The sequence below is a fragment of the Bufo bufo genome, chromosome 2 (genome assembly GCF_905171765.1).
Source record: "Bufo bufo chromosome 2, aBufBuf1.1, whole genome shotgun sequence".
Lineage (NCBI taxonomy): Eukaryota > Metazoa > Chordata > Amphibia > Anura > Bufonidae > Bufo > Bufo bufo.
In genome coordinates, this window is record NC_053390.1 from 71,599,257 (window position 1) to 71,616,360 (window position 17,104).

At 46.7% G+C, this 17,104-nt stretch overlaps 1 protein-coding gene across 2 annotated transcripts in view; it reads right to left on the bottom strand.

The window, feature by feature from the left end:
• Positions 1-17,104, bottom strand: part of FAM214B (family with sequence similarity 214 member B) — a 50,559-nt gene that overhangs the window by 22,466 nt on the left and 10,989 nt on the right. The window contains exons 1-3 of one of the 2 annotated variants that reach the window (XM_040421199.1): positions 5,707-5,835; positions 5,044-5,246; positions 1,332-2,643 (exon numbers count right to left, since the gene is read on the bottom strand). In XM_040421199.1, the coding sequence (XP_040277133.1) occupies positions 1,332-2,643; positions 5,044-5,117 (1,386 nt within the window). In that variant the 5' untranslated portion in view covers positions 5,118-5,246; positions 5,707-5,835. Of the gene's footprint in view, positions 1-1,331; positions 2,644-5,043; positions 5,247-5,706; positions 5,836-17,104 lie in introns of those variants that run through there. The other variant, XM_040421198.1, reaches the window with a different exon arrangement.

Consider the following 17,104-nt stretch of genomic DNA (forward strand, 5'->3'; position numbering starts at 1 on the left):
AATGCTGAGTGCAGCTTTGGATGTGACTACAGAATAAAACATGGTTTTTACAACAAAAAAAGGACCAAAGCATTTTCACAATTTCATAAAATTCAATTTAGACTTACCCTGTATAATATCCTAAAGTGGAACACCCAACAGGTTTATTTTCAATGGAAGTGGTAAGCGCTTAAAGGGGTTTTCTGGGAGTTCAGGGGAATGACCAGGGGAATGCCGCAGCCTCTTCCAAGGATTGTGACATCACGTTCATTGGTTGTAGAAGGAGAAGATCGGCACTCACTTGCTTGAAGTAGGATTATATATTTTTTGCCACATTATAACTTCATGTGACGCGTTTCGGCTATTACAGCCTTTCTCGAAAGGCTGTAATAGCCGAAACGCGTCACATGAAGTTATAATGTGGCAAAAAATATATAATCCTACTTCAAGCGAGTGCCGTTTTTTTCCCTTCTACAAGTTATCACGGAGTGCCTCGTCTAAAACGCGCGCGGATACCGGAGTGCTGACTTACATTACCGTCACGTTCATAGGTCATGTGGCAACTTAGTCCCATTCATGGACCCGGGCTGCAATACCAAACACCACCACTATACAATCTACGGCAGTGGGTTTGGTACACTATGAGGAGGCCTCTTCAAACAGCTGATTGGCGGAGGGTTTCGGGAGTCGGACCCCCACTGATCAGATATTGATGACCTATCCTAAAGGACAAGTCATCAATATTCTACTCCTAGAAAACTCATTTAAAGGGGCTCTCCAGAATTAGAAAAACATGGTCCATTTCTACCATAAACAGCGCCACCCCTGTCCATGGTTTGTGTCTGGGATTGCAGCTCAGCTGCACTCATGTGAATGAGGCTGAGCTTGCAGTACCACACATACACAACCTATGGACATGCGGCACCGTTTTTAGAAAAAAGCAGCCATGTTTTTCTAAATTTAACCAACCACCAAATTGCAGAATAGGATGGGTTTACACTGACCAGATCTGAGCCTGTAAGAACCTATTTACATGAGCAAAGCACAGGTCAGTGATCAGAAGAAAAAAAAAAAATTACGTTCCGTCTGTGTCGTTGCTTGCTCATTTCATCTGTAGCAATTTTCCCTCTGTAAGGTGATGAACTATCGCTACTACGATCATTCATCCCCATAAGGATTGATAGTTCGAGGGCAGCACACACCGTTTTACACAGGTCGATGTTCTGCCCTCAGATGATGGTTTTAGGTGCTGCATGAAAGATGTGATCACCCAACAAACAAGCACCGTGTAAAAGGGCCTTAGTTCTGTAAGATAACATACGGCACCCAAGTATGGCAGATGGCGGTCTTACCTTCTGCGAGTTCCTGGCTGTTGGCAAAAGATGGTTCCAAAAAGGTGCGGCCTTGGAATCTGTGCTTCTGCAGGACCCATGGAGTGTCTGACAGCTCTCACTTCCTCTCCATCTTTTGCCAAGTCCTTCATCTTCGGAACAGGATTCATCTATCTCGGTGGAAGGAAGAAGCTTCCTCTTGACTGCCGTGTTACCACTTCCTGGGGAGCAGAGGCGGGCAAGCCCAGGAGGAGTCCTCGCTAATGAGCTGGGGTCTTCTCCATCGGCAGTCTGTGGCTTTTGATCTTGCATACAAGGAAGTGAGGTTTCCTTTGATGGGTCTTCAGATGACAGAACCCCGACAGAGTCGCCATTGGCACTGCTGTGACTGCTACCTGCCTCCAAGTTTTCGGTCAACGTCTCTGGATGTGCAATGTTGTGCAAAACATTATCAAGTATGTGCTGGTTGCTGGTGGACTCCTTATAAGTCCTAGGTTCAACGTAGACATTTGACCCATTGGTTTCAGAGAAAGTGGACAATTCATCGGAGTTCCCCAGCTGTGCCTCTTTTGGGCTCCTGTTGTGCAAAGTGGTGCAAGGTGGAGGAGAAGGGGAGTCAGTCTTTCTGCAAGCATTTTTAGGGAGAGGCTGTGTGGTTAGTCGCCTGCCTTGAGGTTCCTTGGAAGGGAACGTCTCAACTCTGTGTTCAATGACTTTCAATCCGCTATGGGAAAAATGCTGAGCAGAACTGCACATAGGGATTTCTTCTGTAAGCAACCCATCCTCGAAAGTGTCTAGATCCTCCTCATCGTCCTCATCAGCTAACGAGCAACTCAGATAGTCCGCGTCAGACTGGTAATTCCCAGATGGACCCTCATTCTTATTGTGACCCCAGAAGGCTCTCCTCGGGCTCCTAGATGGCTCAGGAAGCTGCTCTGGTGGTCCCCTCTTCAAGGCTTGTCGGCAAATGGCTTTAGGCCCGGGGCCATCAGATGTTATGGACACGTGATAGACTTTTTGGAGTTTGTGCTCATTCTCAGGGTATTCCACCAGCACCCTGCAATCCTGAACAGCATTGAGAACCGCAGCCTGGCCTGGAGAGGTTAAGTCCGCAGATGTTGAGTGGCTGTTTTCTCCACCGACCTCCTCCTCCTTGGGTGCTGGGTCCATCTGGATATGCCTCATGGGTCCAGCACAATGGAGCCTCCGAAGAGTTAGATAGAGTGTGGAAATGGGCAACCCCCTGTGCAGCCTTACGTGTATAGATGGGGCCAGTGAAGAGCTTTCCTCCAGCGGCTTACACAAACCCCGGTGACTCCAGACGGCTCTGCATCTGACAAAAGACAGAAACATGCGTAATGTGCGGAAGACATCTGTAACGCCACGTCAGTTAAAGGGGATCTCAGGTTTTTTCACACTTCCATGGGGCCATATTGGAGGCACCCACAGTGCAGCAAGTATGCTTTATGGCAGCTGAAATGAATGGCAGTCAATTGACGCCTGGGATCTGCACATCCAGCTTTATATGGCGGTATAATTATTAGACTGCTCATACACTTTACATAGCCGTCAACTGAACTGTGGGAGCGAGCTGCTCAGACACACCTCTGGCGGCAGTTTAACTCCTCTGAGCACAGACAGACCAGGCATGGGGAAATCCAATATGTCCGACCCTTCGCTCCTCTAACACCTGCCACTGGAAGAGGCTTGGGTCACCTCCCCAGGCACATTGGCTGACACTCATTTGATGTGTATGGCCAACTTCAGGATCTTGCCTTATCTGGACCTCTGTCAGCAGCACAATAGAGGCGTCATTAAAGGGAGGGGGTCGCCAGGCAATTCACTGATAAACCATGTATTGTAGGACGAGCTCAGCTGAATGTACCGATACCTTTCACTTAGCGATCCGTTGATTCATTCTGGATAAACAGTACTTGAACTGCACTGAGGGCGGGCCCAAGACGGTCTGCACACGCTTGCTCCTCCTGCTTCCTCTGCAAGCCCCTCCTTTTTCATCTTGATTGACAGGGGCAGGACCCTGCATGGTCTTCTTACCTGGCCGCGTCAATCAAAAGGGAGTGGCTAGCAGAGGAAGCAGAAGGAGCAATGGTGCACAGGGTGACTTGGGCCCGCCCTCAGTGCACTTAACTGCACATTTGTATAAGGATTAAAAGTACTTTTTTAAGTAATGGATCACTAAGTGAAAGGTATCATTACATTCAGCTGAGCGGGCCCTACAAGGCATTGTGAATGGTTTATATCAGTGAATTTCCCGGTGACAGGTTACCTTTAACTAGTTCACCTTCTAATAATGTGAAGCTTCTTACTGCCAAGAAAACAAGCCTATTGTGACTGCTCTCAACACCTAATACTACAAGTAGCACAAAGCAAAAGTACACCAAATAATAATAAAAGGGGTTATCCAATGATTAATATAAAAAATGACAATCAGACATCATATAGGACATGGCAATCTCTTTCTAACAAAGCCAGAACCGGCCCTGCACCTCACATGGGTCCAGAGATCTCCCCATTCATTGCTCCAATTACTCTGCTAGATTTATATTAATCTGGCAACTCAGGGGCGGGGGGGGGGGGGGGGGGGTTATGTCCCCATCACAACTCATGGGGACATGTCCTTTCTGCTGCAGTTCTCTCCCTATCCCAGCTCAAGGGCCATGTCCTTTCTTCTACAGCGCTCTCCCTATCATGGCTAAGGGGGGTGTCCTTTCTGCTGCAGCTCTCTCCCCATCACAGCTCAGGGGGGTTTGTTCTTTCTGTTTCCTCTACATCCCTATCACAGCTCAGGTACCTTGTCCTTTCTTCTGTAGCTCTTTTCCTATCACAGCTAGCTCAGCAGGAGTGTCCTTTCCACTGCAGCTCTATATCACAGCTCAGAGAACGTGTCCTTTCTGCTGCAGCTCTCCAGCACAGCTCAGGGGACGTGTCCTTTCTGCTGCAGCTCTCCAGCACAGCTCAGGGGACGTGTCCTTTCTGCTGCAGCTCTCCAGCACAGCTCAGAGGACGTGTCCTTTCTGCTGCAGCTCTCCAGCACAGCTCAGAGGACGTGTCCTTTCTGCTGCAGCTCTCCAGCACAGCTCAGAGGATGTGTCCTTTCTGATGCAGCTCTCTGCCTGTCACAGCTAAGGTACCTTGTCCTTTCTTCTGTAGCTCTTTTCCTATCACAGCTAGCTCAGCAGGAGTGTCCTTCCACTGCAGCTCTCTATCACAGCTCAGAGGAAGTGTCCTTTCTGCTGTAGCTCTCTATCACAGCTCAGAGGATGTGACCTTTCTGCTGCAGCTCTCTTTCACAGCTCAGAGGACGTGTCCTTTCCACTGCAGCTCTCTATCACAGCTTAGAGGAAGTGTCCTTTCTGCTGTAGCTCTCTATCACAGCTCAGAGGACGTGTCCTTTCCACTGCAGCTCTCTATCACAGCTTAGAGGACGTGTCCTTTCTGCTGCAGCTCTCTCCCTATCACATCTCAGAAAAAGGTGGGAGGGTACTTTTATGAAGCAGCTTTCTCCCTGTAACTGTCACTGCTTCTAACAGAAGATCCAGCTGGTTGCATTTGAAGGGTGGAGCTGAGCATGTGCGACCACCTTTAAAAATTCTCAGAAACAAAAATACCTAAAAATGACTTCCACTGTCTAGTGATGGCAACAAATCTGGAAAATGTACAGATATTTATTTATTTTTACATTTTTGGCTGCGTTTGGCCTCCAGGTTCTTACCCCTGTGTGTCTCTGTGCCGCCCCTGGCAGGATGACCCCTCCTCTAAGGCAGCTAATACTCCAACCTGGCACATCTAGCTGGTGAGTGCGATCATACTGGCATCTACAGCTTCGAGTGGCGCGCAGGACGGGAGCGATACTCCACAGCATCCCGGAGAGGAACCCCGCCTGGTACCAGCGCTTCGGCAATCCCAATCCAATTGCTGCAAAAAGATGGAGGGAAGCATAAGATAATGAGCAAGATATAAAATCCGTATATAAACAGACTACAATATCCCATCACAACGTATAGACATCGACCTAAAATCAGAGCGCCAACCTGGCAGGGAAATTGTCTGAGCGTTAGACGTGGCGGTATAAAATGGAGAGAGATGTGTCAGGCAGGGGGGTTGACGCACGGTCAGGCAAGGACAAGGCCTGGGGTCAGCACATTTGCTCAGCATTTTGTGGCAGTGAAAGGATTACCACTTAACCCTAACATTGCCAGGCACTAGTGGAGTTGAGTTACCGTACAGTGCTCGGCAGCTTGCACCCGGATACCATTTCTGGGGGCTGGAGCAGGGTCTGTCGTGCTGCGACCACCAGCCTCACATCACCCAGGGCCCGTGCAGCACACCTCACAAATACATCTGGGGAGGGGGATTAACAGGGATTTCTCCAGACCTTCACATAGGAGATTAGGAATTTGCAGGCAGGAATGAAGAATATTCGGCATGTGTGCAGGAGGCAGGCATTATCGTCATCTGCAGGCTGCACAGGGGGAGACGCTCTGCAGCACGCCTGATAGAGAATTCCTAGCTCGTGAGATAACCACAGACAAGAAGCAGAAATAGCTTCATATAGAAAGAGAGACGGCGACACGCCCAGAGACTCTGCGGGTGTTACTCATTACATAGGAAGTGTCACCAGGGAGCCTCTCCGCACAATGGCACACGCAGTGGCGATGAAAGAGAGACCACTCTATAGGTTCATCTAAGCTGAGCCATTGAGGAAGTGCAAGCTCTTCAGGCAAGAAACTCAAAAGATAAACAAAGACTTAAATGGAAAGAAATATTTAAGTGTAAAAATCTTGTTTTAGTGCATAGGGTTCACAGTGGCTTTATACACAACTGCAGCAATGAGGAGACATGATCTCTCCCCCCCCCCAAAAAAAAAAAAAAAAAAAAACCTTACCTGTGATGTCCTGACGCAGCCTGTGTTATAGTCCAGAGAGGCATTTATAATGATGGAAACAGTCAGCAAGTTTCAAGACACACCTCTAAAAGCAGCTCTGGAGTATACTACAGAATGTAACCCAGGATCAGTACACGATAAGTAATGTATGTACACAGTGACTGCACCAGCAGAATAGTGAGTGCAGCTCTGGAGTATACTACAGAATGTAACCCAGGATCAGTACACGATAAGTAATGTATGTACACAGTGACTGCACCAGCAGAATAGTGAGTGCAGCTCTGGAGTATACTACAGAATGTAACTCAGGATCAGTACACGATAAGTAATGTATGTACACAGTGACTGCACCAGCAGAATAATGAGTGCAGCTCTGGAGTATACTACAGAATGTAACCCAGGATCAGTACACGATAAGTAATGTATGTACACAGTGACTGCACCAGCAGAATAGTGAGTGCAGCTCTGGAGTATAATACAGGATGTAACTCAGGGTCAGTACACGATAAGTAATGTAATGTATGTACACAGTGACGCCACCAGCAGAATAGTGAGTGCAGCTCTGGAGTATACTACAGAATGTAACTCAGGATCAATACACAATAAGTAATGTATGTACACACTGCTCCAGCAGAATAATGAGTGCAGCTCTGGAGTAGAATACAGGATGTAACTCAGGATCAGTACAGGATAAGTATTGTAATGTATGTACACAGTGACTGCACCAGCAGAATAATGAGTGCAGCTCTGGAGTATACTACAGGATGTAACACAGGATGTAACCCAGGATCAGTACACGATAAGTAATGTATGTACACAGTGCTCCAGCAGAATAATGAATGCAGCTCTGGAGTATAATACAGGATGTAACTCAGAATTAGTACAGGATAAGTAATGTAATGTATGTACACAGTGACTGCACCAGCAGAATAGTGAGTGCAGCTCTGGAGTATAATACAGGATGTAACTCAGAATTAGTACAGGATAAGTAATGTAATGTATGTACACAGTGACGCCACCAGCAGAATAGTGAGTGCAGCTCTGGAGTATACTACAGAATGTAACTCAGGATCAATACACAATAAGTAATGTATGTACACACTGCTCCAGCAGAATAATGAGTGCAGCTCTGGAGTAGAATACAGGATGTAACTCAGGATCAGTACAGGATAAGTATTGTAATGTATGTACACAGTGACTGCACCAGCAGAATAATGAGTGCAGCTCTGGAGTATACTACAGGATGTAACACAGGATGTAACCCAGGATCAGTACACGATAAGTAATGTATGTACACAGTGCTCCAGCAGAATAATGAGTGCAGCTCTGGAGTATAATACAGGATGTAACTCAGAATTAGTACAGGATAAGTAATGTAATGTATGTACACAGTGACTGCATCAGCAGAATAGTGAGTGCAGCTCTGGAGTATAATACAGGATGTAACTCAGAATTAGTACAGGATAAGTAATGTAATGTATGTACACAGTGACTCCACCAGCAGAATAGTGAGTGCAGCTCTGGAGTATAATACAGGATGTAACTCAGCATTAGTACAAGATAAGTAAGGCTAGGTTCACACGTGTTTCCATTTGTCTGTATCAGTACTGTATAGGAAGAGCAAAAAAAAAAAACCTGAAGCATCAGATGAGCATATGCTGGACCCCAACTGCATCTAACAGACCCTTTAACTATAATGGGCTAAGGCTACTTTCACACTTGCGTTCGGGGCTCCGCTTGTGAGTTCCGTTTGCCCTAATGCATTCTGAGTGGATACGGATCCGCTCAGAATGCATCAGTTTAGCACCGTTTGTCCTCCGCTCAGCAGGCGGACTCCTGAACGCAGCTTGCAGCGTTCGGGTGTCCGCCTGGCCGTGCGGAGGCAAACGGATCCGTCCAGACTTACAATGTAAGTCAATGGGGACGGATCCGTTTGAAGTTGACACAATATGGTGCAATTTTCAAACGGATCCGTCCCCCATTGACTTTCAATGTAAAGTCAAAACGGATCCGTTTGCATTATCATGAACAAAAAAAATAATAATAATAATTTTCATGGTAATGCAAACGGATCCGTTCTGAACAGATCTAAGCGTTTGCATTATAGGTGCGGATCCGTCTGTGCAGACACCAGACGGATCCGACCTAAACGCAGGTGTGAAAGTAGCCTTAGTCGGGTTTTGGTTATGGTTTCTGCCATTCTGCATGCAGCAGCAGTTTGTTCAGCTTTTTTCCCCAGAATCTGTGAAGGAGGCCCCCAACAGAACCTCCGCCACAGATGTAAATGTAGACTAGTACAAAGTGATTAACAGAAGGATTTATGCTAAATAAAAATAAGCAATATGGACCTGTTAAATCCCCCACTTCTCCAGCACCTCCACTTCCATGGTCCCCACCAGACCTTGTTTACTTTGCTGCAGCAATGATGCGCCCATCTATCCATGTGACCGCTGGAGCTAGCTAGCCTCAGCAGTGTATGGAATGAGAATGTTGAGGTCAGTGATTGGCTGCAACGGCACAAAATAATTAAAGATCAGCAGAACAGAGGACTCTGACCCTCCGTAGCCTGACCTGACCTCCGTATTGAAACTTCACTGCCTGACCTGGCCTTGGACCTTCTACCATATAGCATGTACTATTTTGCCTGACCCCTCGGTGGTCTGCTCTGGTGTCTGACACCAGTGGTTCAGCTGTTAACCCCACAGAGACTACTTCAGGAGGTAGCGGCCAGGTGGTCCCCCTGCAGCGAAGTCTATATCCCTGTATAGGGGTTAAAGGGTGAATAACAGGGGAATGCCAAGATAACACCCTTAGAATGAGCCCAAAGTCAAATCCGTTGGTTCCACACGCCCTGCCGTAACAAACTGGAAAATTTGAGTTTAGCTTATACCTGCCTGGTTCAATGAGCAGAAGTATGTTGGGCAAAGGACTGCATCTGCTATATATAATGACTCCTGTAACAGTCAGAAGACCTAGCCAACCCCCCAACTGTGCGACATCACATGAAAGCCCCCAGTTATATACAGCTCAGGGACGCCTATATATAGGGGTCAGGAATTGTGCCGTCATGGGCATGAGGCTAAATTCACATAGCAGGTGCACACCGACAATTTCCTACAACCATATTCACACCATCTAGGGATGACAGTCTTAAAAAGTTAATAACAGATCACCTGCCATTTTTGTTATATTGGAATCATGGTGCTTTGTGGGGACAACTGAACATCTACTATAGAATATAAAAATATCTTCAGAAGGAGCTCCATGTGAAGAATGGAAGCACTGATGAACCATCTAACATAAAGAAGGGAGGCTGGAAGCAGTATGGACCACCAGAGAACGAAGAATAGAAACTCTACTGAATAGTCCAACATAAGGTTAGAAGACTAGATGTTCTGGCTAATGGTCCATCCACCACAGAGATGTAAGGGAAAAAGCTTTGTCAAACAGACCAACCTAGATATTAAAGATTGAGAGCTCTACTAAGCAGACCAAAAAGAATGGAGACAACTGGAAGCTCTAATGAATAGTTCAACATAGAGATGGAAGACGAGCAGATCTTCTGAATAGACCACCACAGAGATAGAGGGAAGTCCAGGAGCTCTACTGAAAAATCCAACATAGAGATGGAAGACCATAAGCTCTACTGTATAGTCGATGTACAAAGACTGGAAGTCCTTCAGTAGGACCCCATGTAAGGAGGCAAGACTTGTAGTTCGGCAGGAGCGCTCAAGAGACATGTAGGACCGAAGGCTTGTAGCTCTTAAGAAGTGAACAACTTACTGTATTTGAGAATGATTTGCAAAACAAAGGTTTTACTTGAAGCTCCTGGGCCCCAATGCAACGTGGCATTTCCTATATGACTGCAGGGACTTTACATTAACTGGCAGAGATGGGAATAACCACAGTTAGCGCCAACTATGGGAGCTACGTAAACAGTGGAACGCTGTTCGCTCGGGTGTTTCCGTAACTTCGTCCAACCCTGGCAGGCGCTTGCTGGGGTTATTTTTATGGCCAAGATGGGACAATCCCTTTAATGTCAACCAAACCCACCATTTTCGGTGGGACAATCAACCATCTAGTGTTTATGGGGAGGCTGAAATCCAATGACTAATCCTTTTCTTCTCAGGAAGATAAGCCGCCAGAGATGGCTGGCAGAGACTTCTTTCCTTCACTCTGTTCTGCCAATCATGCATGTGTTCTGAACAGAGAGAACATGTGTATAGGCGGGGGGGCGGGAGCGATACCAGTCAGCAGACAAGTATGTATGGCCAACTCGACTGCTTCCACGGCATCCCCTATAGCTACGCCCTGCCTGAAACCATCTGAATAGACAGATGTTCTGCATGAGAGCTTCAAGCAGAGACGAAGACCGACGCACAAAGAGTGCAGGAGAGGTCCATATCCAGGCCCATCTTCCACCTCAAGTAATAGAGGAAAGACAAAGAGACATCAGAAGGGTGAGACAGATACCTAGACAGCATGGAAACCAAGTGTAGGAGTCGGCACAAATCAGGAACATTTAATCCCTTGATCAAGAAAGTATTGGTTTTCTCAATAAGGACCCACATGTATTCATATCCTAGGCGTAATCCTGCAGACGCTGGCCTGGCGCCTGGGCATGCCTAAGCTCAGAAGACGAATGGGCAGGGATGCCAGCTCTGCTGTGCCGGCTCTTCCAGATAAGACAAAGGCTCAGAGCTTCCCCAACTTCAAGATCGGATATTAACCCTTTCCTAGCGTCAGCTCCCCTGCTCACAGGACTCCATGAATCTGAAGTTTATGCATGAAACAACACCTTATAGAACAGTAAGGGCTCATGCACACGACCGTATGGCTTTTTCAGTGTTTTGCAGTCCGTTTTTTACGGATCCGATGTTCTGTTTTTTGTTTCTGTTGTGTTTCCGTTTGCTTTCAGTTTTTCCGTTCCGTTTTTCAGTATGCCATGTACAGTATACAGTAATTACATAGAAAAAATTGGGCTGGGCATAACATTTTCAATAGATGGTTCAGCAAAAACGGAGCGGATACGGAATACATACGGATGCATTTCCATATGTGTTCTGTTTTTTTGCGGACCCATTGTCTTGAATGGAGCCAAGCACGTGATTTGCGGACAAGAATAGGACATAGAAAAAATGTGGGGGATACAGTCAGCACAACGCTATGGCGAAATACGTATTCTAAGAAAAAGACACAAATGCAATAGCACTCTGCAACCAGCACTCCGCCCTGCCTCCATGCTGGATGTTGAATGAGGCATTGGTGTACATTTTGGCCAAAGCGTAATAAGCCACTCACCACGTCAAGGTCGCCTCTATGGAGTGGTCCCTAACACTAGTTCCTACCTGTTTATGGGCCATGACAGCCACACAAAGTCCAGGGAGCGCAGGTACAGCATGAACGCCAGGCACACTCTGCTTTTAACCCCGTCCGGTGCCATTACAGCTTTCATCGGATCCAGGGATGCAAGTACCAACATGCATGCTGAGCCCACTATATACTTCTCCTGGAGCCAAATGGCTACTGGTAGGCGCTATAAAAGTAGACTCAGTTTTATACTGACTTTAAAACCAGCCTCCAGGGCAGGGCCTACTAGTAGCCATTTGGCTCCAGGAGAAGTATATAGGGGGCTCAGCGTGCATGTTGGTAGTTGCATCCCTGGATCCGATGAAAGCTGTAATGGCACCGGACGGGGTTAAAAGCAGAGTGTGCCTGGCGTGCATGCTGCACCTGCGCTCCCTGGACTTTGTGTGGCTGTCATGGCCCATAAACAGGTAGGAACTAGTGTTAGGGACCACTCCATAGAGGCGACCTTGACGTGGTGAGTGGCTTATTACGCTTTGGCCAAAATGTACACCAATGCCTCATTCAACATCCAGCATGGAGGCAGGGCGGAGTGCTGGTTGCAGAGTGCTATTGCATTTGTGTATTTTTCTAAGAATAGGACATGTTCTATCTTTTCACGGTACGGAAATACTGAAATACTGAAACGGAATGCACACGGAGACATTGAAATGAATGGTTCAGTATATGTACCGCATACTGAACTCAAAAAACGGCCAGTATACTGAACGCAAAATACTGTCGTGTGCATGAGCCCTAAGGGTTAAATAGCTAAAAGGTCCATCATGCGATCACCTAGGAGCGATTGTCCTGCTAACGATATTCTGCAGATTGCAATAACGTCCGTATTCATTGCTAGGGATGAATCAAAATTCAACAACCAATAGTGGTTGTTAAATTTTGATTTAAAGGGAACCTGTCACCATGATTTTGTGTATAGAGCTGAGGACATAGGTTGCTAGATGGCCGCTAGCACATCCGCAATATCCAGTCCCCATAGCTCTGTGTGCTTTTATTGTGTAAAAAAAAAAAAAAAAAAAAAGGACTCATCTCAGGTTAATTTGCATATGTATCAAATCGGTTTTTTTACACAACAAAAGCACAGAGAGCTATGGGGACTGGTAGAACAGTTTTACCAAACATTAAAAAATATGTTGAAAAGGTAGTGTCTAAAGATGGGAAGGACTGGGACCTCCTTCTACCCTATCTCATGTTCGCAGTGTGAGAGGTACCCCAGGCCTCTACTGGGTTCTCACCCTTCAAACTGCTATATGGCAGACACCCTCGCGGTCTCTTGGATGTGGCCAAGGAGGCGTGGGAACAACAACTCACTCCACATAAAAGTGTCATTGAGTATGTTACCCAGATGGAAGATCAGATAGAGACAGTGTTGCCTCTTGTTAGGGAGCATATGGAGGCAGCTCAGCGAGCCCAGAGTCGGTTCTATAATCGGCAAACTCGGGTCCGGATCTTTAACCCGGGTAATCGTGTTTTGGTTCTGGTGCTGACCATTGGCAGCAAGTTCCTGGCTAGGTGGCAGGGGCCCTACGAGGTACTTGAGAAAATTGGAGATGTAAACTACAAGGTACACCAGCCAGGGCGGCAAAAGCCGTAGCAGGTGTACCATGTGAATTTACTCAAACCGTGGAAAGATAGGGAAACCTGTACAGAAGACAGCCCGCAACCGGGTTTCCTAGGAGAAGAGGTAGCGGCCCCTCTGTCTGATGCAAGAAAGGCGGCTGCCACAGTAAAAATTGCTGACAGCCTCTCCTCTAAACAGACTCAGGAGGCCAGGGAGTTCGTTAGTCGGAACACGGATGTGTTCTCGGACCTCCCTGGACGCACTTCCATAATCCAGCACAACATTGTCACTGAGCCTCAGGCAAAAGTCCGATTAAAACCATACCAGGTACCCGAGGCTCGGCGACAGCCATATCGGAGGAGGTGCAGCTAATGTTGCAGCTAGACATCATTGAGGAGTCAAGAAGTGAGTGGGCCTATAGTATTGATACCCAAGCCAGACGGGACGTTGCGGTTTTGTAATGACTTTCGAAAACTTAACAAGGTTTCCAAATTCGATGCGTATCCCATGCCCCGGGTGGATGAGCTCATCGAGAGGTTAGGACAAGCCTAGTATTTTTCTGTTTTGGACCTCACGAAAGGGTACTAGCAGGTCCCCTTAACGGAGGCTGCCAAAGAGAAAACGGCCTTCATCACACCTGTCACAGGTTAAGGGGAAGGAAAAACACAAAATACACACCACAACGAATAGACAATCTAGGCCTCAAAGGATAAGGAAGAGGGATGGTGACCTCCTAGTAATCCCTAGGCCTTTCCCTAACTCCTGCCAGTATGAGCAGATCCTGATGGTGGAAATATTCATACACCAGATACCTAAAGCCCTGCTAAAACTGACTAGCCCTATGATAGGTAGCAGGGGATGAGACAGCAACTCCAAGCAGAAACTATCAACCGCATGGTCAGCAGTGTGAGACGGATCTAAATAGAGCCTCATCACTGATAACGAGCGGCACCTGAGGAGAGGTGAGATCCTGCCAAACAACAACATACATAGAGGAAAACAGAGAGACCTGACAGATAGCCTCACGTGCAGCAAGTCTATCCGATATTCTCACCTCTCTCACAGGAGGGACCGTGACAGTACCCCCCCTTCTAGGGGTGGCCTCCAGACACCCAAGACCGACTTTATCAGGATGCGCCGTGTGAAAAGCCCTCACAAGGCGACTGGCATTCATGTTGGTCGCAGAAACGCACATTCTTTCGTCTGGACTGTAACCCTTCCAGTGCACGAGTTACTGAAGAGATCCACAAAGAATATGTGAGAGTTCACTATGCTGGCAATCTGAAACTCAAGATTACCATCCACCATGACAGGAGGTGGTGGCAGGGAGGACGGTTCAGCAGGTTCAACATATCTTTTCAGCAATGACTTGTGAAACACATTAATCTTCAAAGCCTGCGGAAGCTCAAGACGAAGAGCAACCGGATTAAAAATAGCAGAGATCTTGTATGGCCCAATAAAGCTTGGCCCCAAATTCCAAGAAGGTACTTTGAACTTAATGTTTCTTGTGGACAGCCACACAGAATCACCCACTCTCAGGTCCGGACCACTCACACGTCTCTTGTCAGCCATACGTTTATACTTTTTACCCATTTTATTTAAATTGTTTTGAATCTTCTGCCAAATAGATGACAACGAAGAGGAGAATCTTTCCTCTTCAGGTATACCAGATGTCTCAGAACCAGAAAATGTGCCAAACTGCGGATGGAACCCATATGCACCAAAAAACTGCGACTTATCAGTGGACTCCTGTCTACGGTTATTTAAAGCCAACGACAAAAATAAGTACCATTCCTCTTGATTCTCAAAGACAAAACATCTCAAATAAGTCTCCAGATTCTGGTTAGTGCGCTCAGTCTGCCGGTTCGACTGAGGATGAAAGGCTGAAGAGAAGGACAATTGGACCCCCAGACGAGTACAGAACACCTTCCAGAATCTGGAAACAAATTGGAGTCCCTCTATCAGACACCACATCAGAGGGAATGCCGTGTAGTTTCACGATGTTGTTATCGACAAACACTTGAGAAAGAGTTTTGGCATTAGGTAAACCTGACAAATTATAAAGTGCGCCGTCTTGCTGAAGCGGTCAACAACCACCAGAATCACAGTTGTTCCAGAAGAATTAGGCAACTCTGTGCTAAAGTCCATGGACAAATGAGTCCAGGGTCGGGATGGGATAGACAAGGGAAGTAGAGATCCTGAAGGCAGAGTATGAGCCACCTTAGCACGCGCACAAGTCTCACAAGTTGCCACATATCCCTCAACACATTTACGTAACCCTGGCCACCAGAATCTTCGAGAAATGAGATCCACAGTGGATCTGCTCCCAGGGTGTCCCGTAAGAACAGTATCGTGATGTTCATTAAACACCTTGTGTCATAGTTCCGAAGGGACAAACAACTTCCCTGGAGGACAGGAATCGGGTGTCTCTCCTTGGGCCTCTAAAACCTCTGCCTCAAGTTCAGGATAAAGGGCGGATACAACCACCCCATCAGCCAATATCGGAGCAGGATCCTCCGAACCACAACCCCGCGGGAAAGCTACGCGACAAGGCATGCACCTTGACGTTTTTAATCCCAGGACGATAAGTGACAATGAAATTAAATCTAGAAACAAACAACGACCATCTGGCCTGCCTTGGGTTCAGACGTTTAGCCGACTCCAGGTACGCCAGATTTTTTATATCAGTATTTACCGTAACGGGATGAATCGCTCCTTCCAACCAATGACGCCACTCTTCAAAAGCCAATTTAATAGCCAGCAACTCTCTATTACCCACATCATAATTTCTCTAGGTTATACAACAGTTGAGTAATTCAAGATAAATTTACGGTAGTAGTTGGTGAACCCCAAAAATCGCATGAGTGCTTTCAGACCTTCGGGTCGATCCCAGTCCAACACAGCACGGACTTTTTCCGGTTCCATACGAAAACCAGAAGATGAGAGTAGGTACCCCAGGAATTGCACTTCTGAGACTGCAAATACACACTTGGCATACAATGTATTCTGTTCTGGGATCTGTAAGACCTGTCTCATGTGATCCTTATGCGCCTCCATATCAGGGGAATAAATTAAAATATCATCCAGATAAACCACCACAAAGCTGCCCACCAAATGATGAAAGATGTCATTGATTAAGTGTTGAAAAACCGCAGGAGCATTGGACAAACCAAAAGGCATGACCAGATTCTCAAAATGACCTTTAGGAGTATTAAAGGCCGTTCTCCATTCGTCACCTTCCTTGACTCTTATCAGATTATATGCCCCCCCTCAAATCCAACTTAGAGAACACCTTGGCGCCGACAATCTGATTGAATAAATCTGGGATCAAAGGAAGGAGATAGGGATCACGGATAGTGATGCGATTAAGCTCACGGAAGTCCAAACATGGCCTAAGAGTTCCATCCTTTTTCTAACAAAGAACCCCGCCGCCATTGGCGAGTCGGATGGTCTAATATGACCTTTAGCCAAACTCTCGGTGATATACTCTTGCATGGCTACTCTTTCGGGTTCAGAAATATTATACAACCAAGACTTTGGCAACCTAGCTCCGGGAAGAAGGTTGACGGGGCAATCATACTCCCGATGAGGAGGCAACTCCTGGTCTCCACCCTTAGAGAATACATCAGAAAAATCCGAAAGGAAAGGAGGTAACATTTTAGTAGTTACAACAGAAAGCGACGTGCTAAGTTGTCAAGGCAGAAATCACTCCAATCGACAATCTGTCTCGCTTGCCTATCGATAGTAGGGTTATGTATGGTTAACCATGGTAAACCTAAAACCAGAGGAGCAGGCAAACCCTCCAGCTCAAAACATGAAATGGATTCAATATGAGAATAATCCCACCTTTAAGCTAATGTCCTGCACCATTTGAGACACTTTTGAGAGAGAGGGGCGGAATCACAGAAATATTTTTGTCTAATGCGCTTGTTCTCAAACCATGCATACGGACAAACTGGC